The sequence below is a fragment of the Herpailurus yagouaroundi genome, unplaced genomic scaffold, assembly GCF_014898765.1.
Source record: "Herpailurus yagouaroundi ecotype Mexico unplaced genomic scaffold, PumYag 140, whole genome shotgun sequence".
Lineage (NCBI taxonomy): Eukaryota > Metazoa > Chordata > Mammalia > Carnivora > Felidae > Herpailurus > Herpailurus yagouaroundi.
Window position 1 is genome coordinate 80,463,034 of NW_024412395.1, and position 16,439 is coordinate 80,479,472.

General features: G+C 37.7%; 1 protein-coding gene across 1 annotated transcript in view; it reads right to left on the bottom strand.

The window, feature by feature from the left end:
- Positions 1 to 16,439, bottom strand: part of CATSPERT (catsper channel auxiliary subunit tau) — a 178,326-nt gene that overhangs the window by 123,172 nt on the left and 38,715 nt on the right. The window contains 1 exon segment of the mRNA XM_040475854.1: positions 1,559 to 1,645. Coding sequence (XP_040331788.1) covers positions 1,559 to 1,645 — 87 coding nt within the window.

Sequence of the window (16,439 nt, forward strand, 5' to 3'; positions counted from 1 at the left end):
ATAAAAAAGAAAAAATTCAAGTACAGAAAAATATTTAACAGGCAAAAATATCATAATGCCCATTGACAGGCTATGGGTAACATATGTTGCCACAGATTTTGAGACCCATCTGTGGGTCAAAGCACTAACCATGTCAACACTTTCACCCAACCCCCCAACACACATTAGAACAGTAAAGCAACAAGAAGGGTGTTCACTAAAGCACTTTATGTGCCCAATTTTAAGATAGCTCTTTCACCATTTTTTCTGAAAAAGGGATCTATCAGAATGAGGAATAGAGTGTTTTGATATAATTATCATTGCAGACACATGTACAAACCTTGCCAAATACCTCAGAATGAGTCACAGAAGTTTCAAAAAGAAAGTGATGTGACAAATCCTACACTGAGAGGAGCTATCACATGCCAAACATCTGTCAGATATTTCCAACTGACTTTTAAGAGAAGTTTATTAATGTCTAGCAATATGTAATTCAAATAAGGCAAATACAAACTACAAAGTTAGGAAGTGTGAATGAAATCAAAATACCAGTTCAAAAGAAATGTAGAAGTCCTATTCAAGAGTATGGATTACGGAAGTGACTATGTCAACAATAATGGACATGCTTACAGCCCAAAGGCATTTCAAAGAGTCTTTTTCTAAGTTTAGATTTGGACAGTGAAGGCTTATACTCCAACTTTCATTGTGATGTAGGAAAGTGCTATATAATTACATGGATAAATGCTCATTTTGTAAAAGAAAAAGAAAAAGAAAAAAGTATATATTAATACAGTCTTACTTTTTCTCCCAAAAAAACGTGGTGTTAAATTCATCATATATTTTTAATCAAAAAAATGTACAGTATATGATAGGATCTAGAGAAGAGAGATGAGAGAAACTCTCACTTCATACCCATTAACTATTCTAATGATGTTCACAAATAAAGACGGCTGTAAAAGAATTCCACATTTGCTAGTTCTAAATATACATAGATCCTCATGTCCTATACTCCATAGCACCCAAAAGAAAAAACAGATTTTTCTACTTCTCAGCGCAGACATTAGATCCTACCTGTGTGCTTGTGTGTATATGTATAATTCATGAGCGTGTTTCCCTTTTGTTCCTGGGACTTACTATTTTGGGGATGAGGGAGAGGTGTGGAGTCAATTTTCAAATTGTAGCTCAAAGGCTCCTAAATCTGACAATATAATCACTTGACAAGCACCATAAAAATACTGATTCTTAGGCCCCATTCTCAGATTCCAAGTTAGCAGATTTTAAGAGGGGGCCAAGAATCAATGTTTTGAATAAGTATCCTAGGTGACTCTGATGTACCTAGAGTTTGGGAATTCAGTTTTTGAATTAGAAAACATTTTTTTGCCTGTGAATCAAGCTGTTTTCCCTAATTTCAGTGATTAGAATGCTTTTCTAACTCAATGAAAAAATGAAAAATTCACAAATATGTTACCAGAAATATTTTCTTCATATGCTTTTTGATAATCAAATAATAAATGTTAACTAGTCTTCACATAAATAAGAAATAATTTGTACAGGTTTACGAAGGATTAGTCACACATACCACATCCCCAAATGGTACCAAAGTTGGCACTTGAGGTGTTACTTCCAGTTCTTCACTTTCAGACCCTCTAAGAGTTTTTCTCAGCATCTATAATGTAAATAAATTAATATAAGACTTTAGGAGGCAAAGAAAAACTAGATAAAAGTTTACTTCAACAAATATTTTGAGTATCTAGTATTTATCAGGTATTAGTCTAGGCAGTAGACTATAACTAGAAAACTCATCCCTACCCTCAATAAGTTTATCAATAAATTAACAGAGAAGCAAAATGTAAACAATTAAATATAAGATCATTAAAGGAGTCATGAGAGAGGAAAGAAGTGTATGATACCATGAATAATGAACTCTCCTTGCTAACTAAAACTGACCATCATTACCACATCTTAGTCTCAATCTGACGTGGACTTGAGACCATATCCCACAGAGGACAGTGATCGTACTTGCAAGTAAGTTATCCCAATATTCACCCAGTTCATCAGCCACTGAAGGAATTGGAATTTAATCCTTTGGAATAGTAGGTACATAGGAATGGAGCAATGGACAAATGGCTTTGGTTCTTAGTTGTGTGATTTCCTCCAGAGTAATTTCACTAACTAATATTTGTGGGTTGAATTTAACTTTGTTCTTAAGGGCTCTGGTCACTACACATGATGGTTAGCTTTTAAAAATTTCAAGACATTTTAGTATAGATTTTAAAAGAGAAAGAGCATTAAAGTGAATGGAGGGGAAAGGCAAAGGAACTAGGGAAAAACCTACTAAAAACCTAACCTGAAAAGGAGAATTGTATTTATCCCCAACTTTTGCTAACTTGAATCAATATGGCCTTACTTATAAACATTAACTTCCCAGGAGTCTGTTGGTAGGTGCCTTTTTAAGAATTGTTCTGTTTTTGATGTATATAATAAATCCCTAGTTATGTTGAAATTTTTGCTTCAAAGTAAATAACAAACGCTTTGGTTGTACTGAAAAAACTTGTTGTATAGGTCTTAGATCATTTTGCTATCATTGTCATCGCTGCATCTGACTGGTTTAATGGACTTTACATATATGATTTTTATGTATTTGTATAATTTGTAGTTTAAGATAACTGAGTGACAACCACTATGTTGTAACAAAACTATCAAACTGTGGTACATTACATGTGTATTTAATGTGGACTCTGAACTTTCTATGGACCCTCTTATTATGGAAGTCTACTTTGAATGTGGTTTTTAATAAATACAAAATAATTGGGGAGGGGGAGTAATTCCTTTAGAATACTGAGACTCAATTTATCCTTAATTATGTGGCAAAAATATTGCCTTGCCCCTCAGATCACTACCTCTTTACTTTTCCTTCCTCATCTGAGCAGAGTTGTCTTCAGTGACAGCAACACAAGCAAAACAATTCTTTGCCAAAATTCCATCAGAATGTTGAGTAAAAGTTCTGAAGACTAGTCTCATAAGGCCTACTTATACCACCTAGAATTTCTCCTGAACCTGCAGAGAATTTTTATTTCAGTTAATTCCACTATGCTTTCCACTATGAAAGGCCCCTTATTCAAAGCCCCTTGAATAAAAGTCTCTCGCAATACCTCTGTACATTCACTCACATTGTTCTCTGTATTTCATCCCCAGTGACTTTTTTGACTACTCTCCTCCGTTCTAGTTTTCTTTGAAAACCCACCAGCCTACACACTTACCTTTTCCCCCATATATTTCTACTTCCTAGTCCTAACGGAAACCTTAATTAATGTCCTTACGTTAATTAACATTTACTAATGTGCTGGCATAACTATATGCCTGGCACTGTGCTGATTCTCCTTTGAAGTGTTCTTGCCTTTAATAAGGTCAGCCTGGAGTTTAAGAGAGATAAGTGAAGAAAACAATTATTGCTTCTCTATAAGAATAACAATTGCTGGGGGCGCCTGGGTGGCTCAGTTGGTTGAGCATCCGACTTCAGCTCAGGTCATGATCTTGCGGTCTGTGAGTTCGATCCCGCGTCGGGGCCCTGTTTTCCAATTCTGTGTCTCCCTCTCTCTGCCCCTCCCCCACTCATGCTCGCGCGCTCTCTCTCTCTCACTCTCTCTCTCTCTCTCTCTCCCTCTGTCAAAAATAAACATTTAAAAAAATCTTTTTAAAAAACCTAGATGCCTTCCATTTCATAAAAAAAGAAAAACAATTGCTGAAAAAACAGAATTTTATCTTTATTTTTTTATTGAACCCAGATCTCCTACGTGGGAAAAAGAATAACTTAATTTGATTGGTCAGACCCTCCCATTCATTGTGGAAACTACAAGTGCCTGGAATTATTAACTCTATAAAATATTTAAGTCCTCTTTTCCCCGCCCACCTCAGGAGCAATGACTCTCTTTCACCCTCTGTGGTTCTGTTCCCATGAAACAATGACATTCACAGCAGAGCCCAGGGATTATCCCCTAGAGTATGGAAAAAAATATTAGAATTTAACAATTTTCTTTAACCATAAAGTAAGCATATATAACTGACTATAAGCAGTAGACAAATATTCTGAGGCAAAGTGTGAGTTTGATGTTGAGAGAGGCGCATATCATTGCCTTCATGGGTTCTGGATATTTCATTTGCCAGTTAAGTGTATTGACCAATTCACACTACCTTAAGTAACATATTCAGTGTGCTTTACAAATAGACAAGAGCTGATCATAAAAAATTTCATGGCAAAATATTTTTAAAAGTTGGCAAACATAAAGACTTACCGTGTACTTTGGTTTTACAAAAAGACAAATGTTCCATATAAACTTTTTTGTAATGACAAAGATTTATCAGCAGTATGTAAACTAGCAAATGTTTTAAAATATGTATTTCTTAATCTGTCTTTTCAGAATAGGGTAGTTACGTTTTAATGAGTATCAAAATAACTATCTTTTTGAAATGAACTAATGTGGAGAATATTTTGAAAACTATTGGAAATATTTTCATCTAATGTAATTTTGTGTGTGTGCAAATGTGCTATGATCCCTACAAGCTCAAGGTATCACACTTTAAAAACTTAGAAACAATTTCCTCGTTTGTTTAAAAAATCTCACAAAGAAAGGGTTTGAGCAGATTAGACCATTTTTCCTTTTAAATATAAAAAAATGGAATGCCTTCCAATTAGTTTGCCAGAACTAATTACTCAGAAAAGATAACATTTTACTGATAAAATCTGGACTAAAAACTTCGCATAATAAAAATGAAAAATGAGAATGTGGGGGTGCCTGGCTGGCTCAGTCAGAAGAGCATGCAGCTCTTGATCTTGGGGTTGTGAGTTCAAGCCCCACACTGGGTGTAGAGATTGCTCAAATAAATAAATATTTAAAAAGAAAAAGAAAAAGGAGTAATGTGGTTTACTAATAAGCACAACCAAGATGCACCTCTTCCACTTGAAATTTTGAATCTTTGAAAGTATCTTTTTCAAATATAATAGCATTAAAAACAATGTACTGATATAAATTTGCCTTAGCACCGGACCTTCAAATCACTACATCACAAATACTAAATCATGCTTTTCAAAATAGTAATGCTTATTGAATTCTGTACCACTAATAATAAAATGGAAATCATTTTTAGAAATATTGGTTATCATTTTTAATTTTTTGTATATTGTAGATTTTACATAGTAAATTACAGCACATTTATGTAATATATAAATAAATATGCAACCACTGGTGACAGATGTTCACATGTTTTTTACTGATAAGACTGTATATACTGATACAGAGTCACATCTAAATGCCCATAATTTGTCTCACTTTCCTAAATCTGACTTCAGGGGGCTTTAAGCTGCAGTTTCTATGCATATTTCAACTAGGCACAGTCTGCTAAGAATGAAACAGGTTCACCTTCTCCATTTCATACATGCTGCCTTCAATTTGAGATGGAGGTAGGAGTTCCAATAAGTTTCCCATTTAGACTCATTACAGAAAGCCTTAGATAAAGCTGATACTTAGTTCTTCATTTGATTGTCCACTCTTTAGCAAATACTAATGGCCACAACCCTGGAGCAGAAGAGGAGCAAGAGGTAAGATTCCAGTACCAAGCCCCATACAGGATGCCTAAGAAGTATATCAGGGTACCTGGGTGGCTCAGTCAGTTAAGTGTCCGACTCTTGACCTCAGCTCAGGTCTTGATCTCAGGGTCATGAGTTCAAGTCCCACATTGGGTTCTGTGCTGGGAACCTTCTTAAATAAAGCCTACTTAAAAAAAAAGAGAAGAAGAAGAAGAGGTATCTCATAAACACCTGGCAAACAAGGGGAGTGGGGAGAAAGAGTGTTAGGGAAAGAAGTGATGATATGTCAAGTGGGTCGCAAGAGGAAAATAGTTAAGAACTACAAGGAGAGAAGCCTAGACAGAATAAGTAAGTGTAAAAGCATAAAGAAGCAAGGCATAGTTTTATTACTTTATTATATTATATTTGTATAACATACATAGGTATATTATACTGAGATACATATACTTATGTACAATAATATACATATTTACATATAAACATATAAATACTATGTTATGCTTATGTATTACTTATATATTTATATGTTCTATGTAAATATTGCATCACAATATATATATACAGTTGGTCATCAAACAACATAAATTTGAACTGCATAGGTTCATTTATACATGATTTTTTTCAATATACAATTGAATATTCAATATACAATATTCAATATACAATACTATATGAACATGTATATGAATATTCATATATTCATTCATATATTCATTCATATACATATGAATGTATATTCATTCTATATGAATGACTATGTATATATGAATATACAATATTCAATATACAATACTATAAGTGTATTTTCATTTTCTTACTATTTTCTTGACATTTTCCTTTCTCTAGCTTATTTTATTTTAAGAATATAGTACACAATAAATATTAGCATGCAAAATATGTGTTAATCAACTGTTTATATTATCAGTAAAGCTTCCAGTCAACAGTAGACATTAGTAGTAAATTTTGGGGAATCAAAAGTTATACATGGATTTTTCAACTGCATGAGGATCAGTGTCCCTGACCCCCATACTGTTCAAGAGTCAACTCAAAATAATTCATCTCTTCAAACTGAACTATAGTTTCAATGCAACCAAAATCAAAGTCCTAATAAGTTTTCCTAAAGAAATTGATGAACTTTTCCAAAAACTAAAATGGAAATGGAACAGCCAAAACTATCTTGAAGAAAAACAAAATGAAGTATTTAAAAATTAAAGAATTAAGGACATTATTTCTTAATGTCTGAAGGCATTAGCAAAAATATAGATAAATGCACCAAAGAAACTTATTAGAGTCTAGAAACAGACCCACACATGGGTATTTCATTTGTGACAAAGTTGGTACTGCAGAAGAGGGGAGAAAAAACAATCTAAGGTAGGTCAAGTATTAATCACCATGAAAAAAATACAGAAAGAAAGAATACAAGAATAAAAGTAAGGAGGTGAGAGAGAGAGAGAAAAGAAAAGAAAACCTGACTTGTATCTCACACCACACACACAAAAATCAGTTACAGGTGAACTGTTGATCTCAATGCCAAAGGAAAAACAATTACAAGATAATACAAGAGAATATTTTCATGCGGCTGAGGAAGAAGCTCTTCAAAACAATGCAAAGAGCAATAACCATAAAGAAAAAAGTTTGAGGGGCGCCTGCGTGGCGCAGTCGGTTAAGCGTCCGACTTCAGCCAGGTCACGATCTCGCGGTCCGTGAGTTCGAGCCCCGCGTCGGGCTCTGGGCTGATGGCTCAGAGCCTGGAGCCTGTTTCCGATTCTGTATCTCCCTCTCTCTCTGCCCCTCGCCCGTTCAGGCTCTGTCTCTCTCTGTCCCAAAAATAAATAAACGTTGGAAAAAAAAATTAAAAAAAAAAAGTTTGATACATTAAACTACACTAAATTTAATAACTTTTGCTTATCGAAAGATGTCATACATAAGATAGTTGGGAGAAAATATTTGCAACATGTATAGTATAACTGACAAAGAGCCTTAATTAGAATATATATACAAACTTATAGAAATTAGTTAAGAAAAAGTCAAACAATCCAAGAGAAAAATAAGTATTTCACAAAAGACTTTATATGATGGCTAATAAACATTTGGAAGGGAACTCACCCTCATTAGTCATCAGGGGAAAAAAGTTAACACCACAAAGAGATACTATTAACACATTTCTTGGATGGTTAAAAATAAAGAGACTGACAATATCAGGTGGCAAGGATGTGGAGTAACTAGAATTCTTATACAGAATATAAATTGGTCTATCTTCTTTGAAAACCTGTTTGGTATTATGTACTGAAGTTGAGCATATATATAATTATGATCCAGAAATTCTGCTACTAGATATGTCCTCAACAGCATACCTCTACTTCTCTCTTACAAAGACATTTGTGATTACATATGTGATTACAAATTACATTTACGGCCCAACTCAATCCAAGATAATCTCCCCATATCAAAAGCCTAATCATTGCATCTGCAAAGTTCATTGCCATATAAGGCAATATAAACTATTACAACCATAAATAATTTTATACTAACAAATTACACAATTTAGATGAAATGGAAAAATTCCTAGAAAGACACAAATTACCAAAACTGATCCAAGAAGAAGAAAGAATAACTGAAAATACCTATAACAAGAAATTGAATTTGTAATTAAAACTCTTCCTAAAAAGAAAAACCCAGGCCCATATTGTTTCACTGGTGAATTCTACCAAATACTTAAAAGAAGAAATTATAACAATCTTTCACAAACTCTTTCAGGAAAAAAAAGTGGGAGGAGGAGGTAGAGGAAGGAAACTTCCCAAGATATTCTATGAGGTCAGTTTTATGTTCATACCAAAGACAGACAAACATCACAAGATGAGAAAACAACAGATTACCATCCCTCATGAATACAGAGGCAAAAATCCTCAACAAAATATGAGGAAACCATATCCAGCAACAGACAAAAAAGGACCATGTGCTATGACGGAGTGGGATTTTCCCATCTGAAAATCAATTAATGTAATAAGCCATATTAATAAATACGTCCAGTCAAGAAAAATCACACGATCATTTCAAAAGATGCAGAAAATGTATTTGACAAAATCTAAAATGCATTTTTGTTTTTTGAGAGAGAGAAAGCTGGGGAGAGGGGCAGAGGTTGAGAGAATCTTAAGCAGGCTGCACGCTCAACACAGAGCCTGATGTGGGGCTCGATCCCAAGACCCTGGGGTCATGACCTGAGTAAAAATCAATTTGGGTACTCAACCGACTAAGCCACCCAGGAGCCCCTAAAATGCATTCTTAATAAAAACTCTGAACAAACTAGGAATAGAAAGGAACTTACCTAACAACACACTTCGATGGTGAAAGACTAAGTGCTTTCCCCCTAAGATTGGTAAGGCAAATGTTCACTCTCACTACTTTTAATCAACATTGGACTGTAGGTTATATCCAATGCAGTCCAACAAGAAAACGAAATAAGAAGTATCCACATTTAAAAGAAAGTGGTAAAACTAGTCTTTATGTGCAGGCATTAAAATCCTGTACACTAAAACTAATAAACAAGCTCAATGGAGTATCAGGATACAAGAACAAAATACAAAAATATCTTTTGTAGAGTGTCTGACTGGCTCAGTAGGTTGGGCATCTGACTCTTGATTTCAACTCAGGTCATGATCCCAGGGGTGTGGAATTGAGCCCTGTTTTTTATAAAAAGATAAAAACGTAAAAAAATTTTTTAAATCTTTTGCATTTCTGTAAAACAGTAATGAAAATAATTATATATGAAATAGCACCAAAATAAAAAATACTTGGAAATAAATGTAATAGAAGGAATGTAGTAATATTAACAGAAGAAACAATAAACAGAAGAAATATTAAGACTTGTACACTAAAAACTGCAAAACATTTCTGAATGAAATTAAAGAAGATCTAAATTCATGATAAATATTTCATATTCATGGATGGAAGGATTCAATACTGTTAATATATCCATTCTCAAAGTAATCTAGAGTCAAAAAATAAACCAACCACTAACTAACTTAATCAAGAAAAGAGGATAAAACACAATTAAGAGGTTCTGGTCCATGATGGTGACCTATAGGAAGAAAACCTTGAAAAACTCACTTCCTCCACAGAACACGTAAAATTACACCTATTAATAGAACAATTCCTCTTGAAGAAAATCTGAGGGCTGACTGAACAGCTTCTGAAAACCAAAGACAGAGAGAAGAGCAGGAAAACAGCAAGAGAAACAGAGCCACGGTAACAAAGGGGAAGTCCAAACCCCAGGATACTGCAAATGGCAGTAGGAAGGGATAATACTGAGGAACCTGGAACAGATTCCTGTTCTTAGGCACAGAAAAAAAGCTGCAGTTTAAAAGAGCAACTAGTATATAAAAGAGACAACAAAGCCTAGACCACAGCAGTGTCCAGACATGATAATGGGTAGGTCTAGTTGTCACAGCAAACTTGTGATCTCAGCAAGCCCTTGGTCTACAAGACCACTCTAGCCCCAATTGCACTGGGGCACAGCAAAACAAAACAAAACAAAACAAAACAAAACAAAAACAAAACAAAACAAAACAGGATTTAAAAGAGCCAAGGAGCTCTCTCCCCCTCCAACTTAAAAGCCCACAACAAAGAAGGGTCTGGACACCATAACTAGTGGATCCTGATGCCATAACTGGCAGTCCCACTTGTCACAGTGAGCTTGTGACCTCAGCAAGGCCAGGATCTGAAAGCCCACCAGAGCCCTGATTGTACTGGGGCACGGTGGCGGAGGAGGGTGGGGGAAGCTATGGTTTAAAAGGACCAAGGGGCTGTGGGGATGATCTCTTCCTCTCCCCCTTAAAATCCCAGATGGATAGAAAATTAGGTAGGTTGTATATTTGCGACCTTTCTTGCTTCTTGAGATAGGCCTTAATTGCAATGTATTTTCCTCTTAGGACTGCCTTTGCTGCATCTCAAGAGGATTGGACTGTCATGTTTTCCTTTTCATTTGCCTCCATGTATTTTTAAATTTCTTCTTCAATTTCCTGGTTAACCCATTCATTCTTTAGTAGGATGTTCTTTAACCTCCACGTATTTGAGGGCCTTCCAAATTTTTTCTTGTGGTTGATTTCAAGTTTCATACCATTGTAATCCGAAAATATGCATGGTTATGATCTCAATATTTTTGTACCTGTTGAGGGGTATGACCCAACATGTGATCTATTCTGGAGCCTGTTCTATGCGCACTCGAGAAGAATGTGTAGATGAGGAAGATGGCGGCGTAGGAGGACGCTGGGCTCACCGCGCGTCCTGCTGATCACTTAGACTCCACCTACACCTGCCTAAATAACCCAGAAAACCACCAGAGGATTAGCAGAACAGAGTCGCCGGAGCCAAGCGCAGACGAGAGGCCCACGGAAGAGGGTAGGAAGGGCGGCGAGGCGGTGCGCGCTCCACGGACTGGCGGGAGGGAGCCGGGGCGGAGGGGCGGCTCGCCGGCCAAGCAGAGCCCACAAGTCTGGCTTGCAAAAAGCGGAGGGGCCTGACGGACTGTGTTCCGACAGCAAGCGCGACTTAGCGGCTGGGAGGTCATAAGTTAACAGCTCTGCTCAGAAAGCGGGAAGGCTGGAGGACAAAGGGAAGGAAAGCTGCTGAGCCCCCGGACGGCAGAGCTCAGTTCGGTGGGGAACAAAGGCGCTCGCCAGCGCCATCTTCCCCGCCCATCCCCCAGCCAAAATCCCAAAGAGAACCAGTTCCTGCCAGGGAACTTGCTCGCTCCGCGCAAACACCCAACTCTGCGCTTCTGCGGAGCCAAACCTCCGGCAGCGGATCTGACTCCCTCCTGCTGCCACAGGGCCCCTCCTGAAGTGGATCACCTAAGGAGAAGCAAGCTAAGCCTGCCCCTCCTGCCCCTGTGCACCTTGCCTACCCACCCCAGCTAAGACACCAGATCCCCAGCATCACAAGCCTGGCAGTGTGCAAGTAGCCCAGACAGGCCACCCCACCCCACAGTGAATCCCGCCCCTAGGAGAGGGGAAGAGAAGGCACACACCAGTCTGACTGTGGCCCCAGCGGTGGGCTGGGGGCAGACATCAGGTCTGACTGCGGCTCCACCCACCAACTCCAGTTATACACCACAGCACAGGGGGAGTGCCCTGCAGGTCCTCACCACGCCAGGGACTATCCAAAATGACCAAGCGGAAGAATTCCCCTCAGAAGAATCTCCAGGAAATAACAACAGCTAATGAGCTGATCAAAAAGGATTTAAATAATATAACAGAAAGTGAATTTAGAATAATAGTCATAAAATTAATCGCTGGGTTGAAAACAGTATAGCTGACAGCAGAGAATCTCTTGCTACAGAGATCAAGGGACTAAGGAACAGTCACGAGGAGCTGAAAAACGCTTTAAATGAAATGCATAACAAAATGGAAACCACCACAGCTCGGATTGAAGAGGCAGAAGAGAGAATAGGTGAACTAGAAGATAAAGTTATGGAAAAAGAGGAAGCTGAGAAAAAGAGAGATAAAAAAATCCAGGAGTATGAGGGGAAAATTAGAGAACTAAGTGATACACTAAAAAGAAATAATATACGCATAATTGGTATCCCAGAGGAGGAAGAGAGAGGGAAAGGTGCTGAAGGGGTACTTGAAGAAATAATAGCTGAGAACTTCCCTGAAGTGGGGAAGGAAAAAGGCATTGAAATCCAAGAGGCACAAAGAACTCCCTTCAGACGTAACTTGAATCGATCTTCTGCACGACATATCATAGTGAAACTGGCAAAATACAAGGATAAAGAGAAAATTCTGAAAGCAGCAAGGGGTAAACGTGCCCTCACATATAAAGGGAGACCTATAAGACTCGTGACTGATCTCTCTTTTGAAACTTGGCAGGCCAGAAAGAGTTGGCACGAGATTTTCAGTTTGCCAGACAGAAAGAATATGCAGCCGAGAATCCTTTATCCAGCAAGCCTGTCATTTAGAATAGAAGGAGAGATAAAGGTCTTCCCAAACAAACAGAAACTGAAGGAATTTGTCACCACTAAACCAGCCCTACAAGAGATCCTAAGGGGGACCCTGTGAGACAAAGTACCAGAGACATCACTACAAGCATAAAACATACAGACATCACAATGACTCTAAACCCATATCTTTCTATAATAACACTGAATGTAAATGGATTAAATGCGCCAACCAAAAGACATAGGGTATCAGAATGGATAAAAAAACAAGACCCATCTGTTTGCTGTCTACAAGAGACTCATTTTAGACCTGAGGACACCTTTAGATTGAGAGTGAGGGGATGGAGAACTATTTATCATGCTACTGGAAGCCAAAAGAAAGCTGGAGTAGCCATACTTATATCAGACAAACTAGACTTTAAATTAAAGGCTGTAACAAGAGATGAAGAAGGACATTATATAATAGTGACAGGGTCTATCCATCAGGAAGAGCTAACAATTATAAATGTCTATGCGCCGAATACCGGAGCGCCCAAATATATAAAACAATTACTCATAAACACAAGCAACCTTATTGATAAGAATGTGGTAATTGCAGGGGACTTTAACACCCCACTTACAGAAATGGATAGATCATCTAGACACACGGTCAATAAAGAAACAAGGGCCCTGAATGATACATTGGATCAGATGGACTTGACAGATATATTTAGAACTCTGCATCCCAAAGCAACAGAATATACTTTCTTCTCGAGTGCACATGGAACATTCTCCAAGATAGATCATATACTGGGTCACAAAACAGCCCTTCATAAGTTTACAAGAATTGAAATCATACCATGCATACTTTCAGACCACAATGCTATGAAGCTTGAAATCAACTACAGAAAAAAGTCTGGAAAACCTCCAAAAGCATGGAGGTTAAAGAACACCCTACTAACGAATGAGTGGGTCAACCAGGCAATTCGAGAAGAAATTAAAAAATATATGGAAACAAACGAAAATGAAAATACAACAATCCAAACGCTCTGGGACGCAGCAAAGGCAGTCCTGAGAGGAAAATACATTGCAATCCAGGCCTATCTCAAGAAACAAGAAAAATCCCAAATACAAAATCTAACAGCACACCTAAAGGAAATAGAAGCAGAACAGCAAAGGCAGCCTAAACCCAGCAGAAGAAGAGAAATAATAAAGATCAGAGCAGAAATAAACAATATAGAATCTAAAAAAACTGTAGAGCAGATCAACGAAACCAAGAGTTGGTTTTTTGAAAAAATAAACAAATTTGACAAACCTCTAGCCAGGCTTCTCAAAAAGAAACGGGAGATGACCCAAATAGATAAAATCATGAATGAAAATGGAATTATTACAACCAATCCCTCAGAGATACAAACAATTATCAGGGAATACTATGAAAAATTATATGGCAACAAATTGGACAACCTGGAAGAAATGGACAAATTCCTGAACACCCACACTCTTCCAAAACTCAATCAGGAGGAAATAGAAAGCTTGAACAGACCCATCACCGAAATTGAATCGGTTATCAAAAATCTCCCAACAAATAAGAGTCCAGGACCAGATGGCTTCCCAGGGGAGTTCTACCAGACGTTTAAAGCAGAGATAATACCTATCCTTCTCAAGCTATTCCAAGAAATAGAAAGGGAAGGAAAACTTCCAGACTCATTCTATGAAGCCAGTATTACTTTGATTCCTAAACCAGACAGAGAACCAGTAAAAAAAGAGAACTACAGGCCAATATCCCTGATGAATATGGATGCCAAAATTCTCAATAAGATACTAGCAAATCGAATTCAACGGCATATAAAAAGAATTGTTCACCATGATCAAGTGGGATTCATTCCTGGGATGCAGGGCTGGTTCAACATTCGCAAATCAATCAACGTGATACATCACATTAACAAAAAAAGAGAGAAGAACCATATGACCCTGTCAATCGATGCAGAAAAGGCCTTTGACAAAATCCAGCACCCTTTCTTAATAAAAACCCTTGAGAAAGTCGGGATAGAAGGAACATACTTAAAGATCATAAAAGCCATTTATGAAGCCCACAGCTAACATCATCCTCAACGGGGAAAAACTGAGAGCTTTTTCCCTGAGATCAGGAACACGACAGGGATGCCCACTCTCACCGCTGTTGTTTAACATAGTGCTGGAAGTTCTAGCATCAGCAATCAGACAACAAAAGGAAATCAAAGGCATCAAAATTGGCAAAGATGAAGTCAAGCTTTCGCTTTTTGCAGATGACATGATATTATACATGGAAAATCCGACAGACTCCACCAAAAGTCTGCTAGAACTGATACATGAATTCAGCAAAGTTGCAGGATACAAAATCAATGTACAGAAATCAGTTGCATTCTTATACACTAACAATGAAGTAACAGAAAGACAAATAAGGAAACTGATCCCATTCACAATTGCACCAAGAAGCATAAAATACCTAGGAATAAATCTAACCAAAGATGGAAAGGATCTGTATGCTGAAAACTATAGAAAGCTTATGAAGGTAATTGAAGAAGATTTAAAGAAATGGAAAGACATTCCCTGCTCATGGATTGGAAGAATAAATATGGTCAAAATGTCAATACTACCCAAAGCTATCTACACATTCAATGCAATCCCAATCAAAATTGCACCAGCATTCTTCTCGAAACTAGAACAAGCAATCCTAAAATTCATATGGAACCACAAAAGGCCCCGAATAGCCAAAGTAATTTTGAAGAAGAAGACCAAAGCAGGAGGCATCACAATCCCAGACTTTAGCCTCTACTACAAAGCTATCATCATCAAGACAGCATGGTATTGGCACAAAAACAGACACATAGACCAATGGAATAGAATAGAAACCCCAGAACTAGACCCACAAACGTATGGCCAACTCATCTTTGACAAAGCAGGAAAGAACATCCAATGGAAAAAAGACAGTCTCTTTAACAAATGGTGCTGGGAGAACTGGACAGCAACATGCAGAAGGTTGAAACTACACCACTTTCTCACACCATTCACAAAAATAAACTCAAAATGGATCAAGGACCTGAATGTGAGACAGGAAACCATCAAAACCCTAGAGGAGAAAGCAGAAAAAGACCTCTCTGACCTCAGCCGTAGCAATCTCTTACTCGACACATCCCCAAAGGCAAGGGAATTAAAAGCAAAAGTGAATTACTGGGACCTTATGAAGATAAAAAGCTTCTGCACAGCAAAGGAAACAATCAACAAAACTAAAAGGCAACCAACGGAATGGGAAAAGATATTTGCAAATGACATATCGGACAAAGGGCTAGTATCCAAGATCTATAAAGAACTCACCAAACTCCACACCCGAAAAGCAAATAACCCAGTGAAGAAATGGGCAGAAAACATGAATAGACACTTCTCTAAAGAAGACATCCGGATGGCCAACAGGCACATGAAAAGATGTTCAGCGTCGCTCCTTATCAGGGAAATACAAATCAAAACCACACTCAGATATCACCTCACGCCAGTCAGAGTGGCCAAAATGAACAAATCAGGAGACTATAGATGCTGGAGAGGATGTGGAGAAACGGGAACCCTCTTGCACTGTTGGTGGGAATGCAAATTGGTGCAGCCGCTCTGGAAAGCAGTGTGGAGGTTCCTCAGAAAATTAAAAATAGACCTACCCTATGACCCAGCAATAGCACTGCTAGGAATTTATCCAAGGGACACAGGAGTACTGATGCATAGGGGCACTTGTACCCCAATGTTCATAGCAGCACTCTCAACAATAGCCAAATAATGGAAAGAGCCTAAATGTCCATCAACTGATGAATGGATAAAGAAATTGTGGTTTATATACACTATGGAATACTACGTGGCAATGAGAAAAAATGAAATATGGCCTTTTGTAGCGACGTGGATGGAACTGGAGAGTGTGATGCTAAGTGAAATAAGCCATAC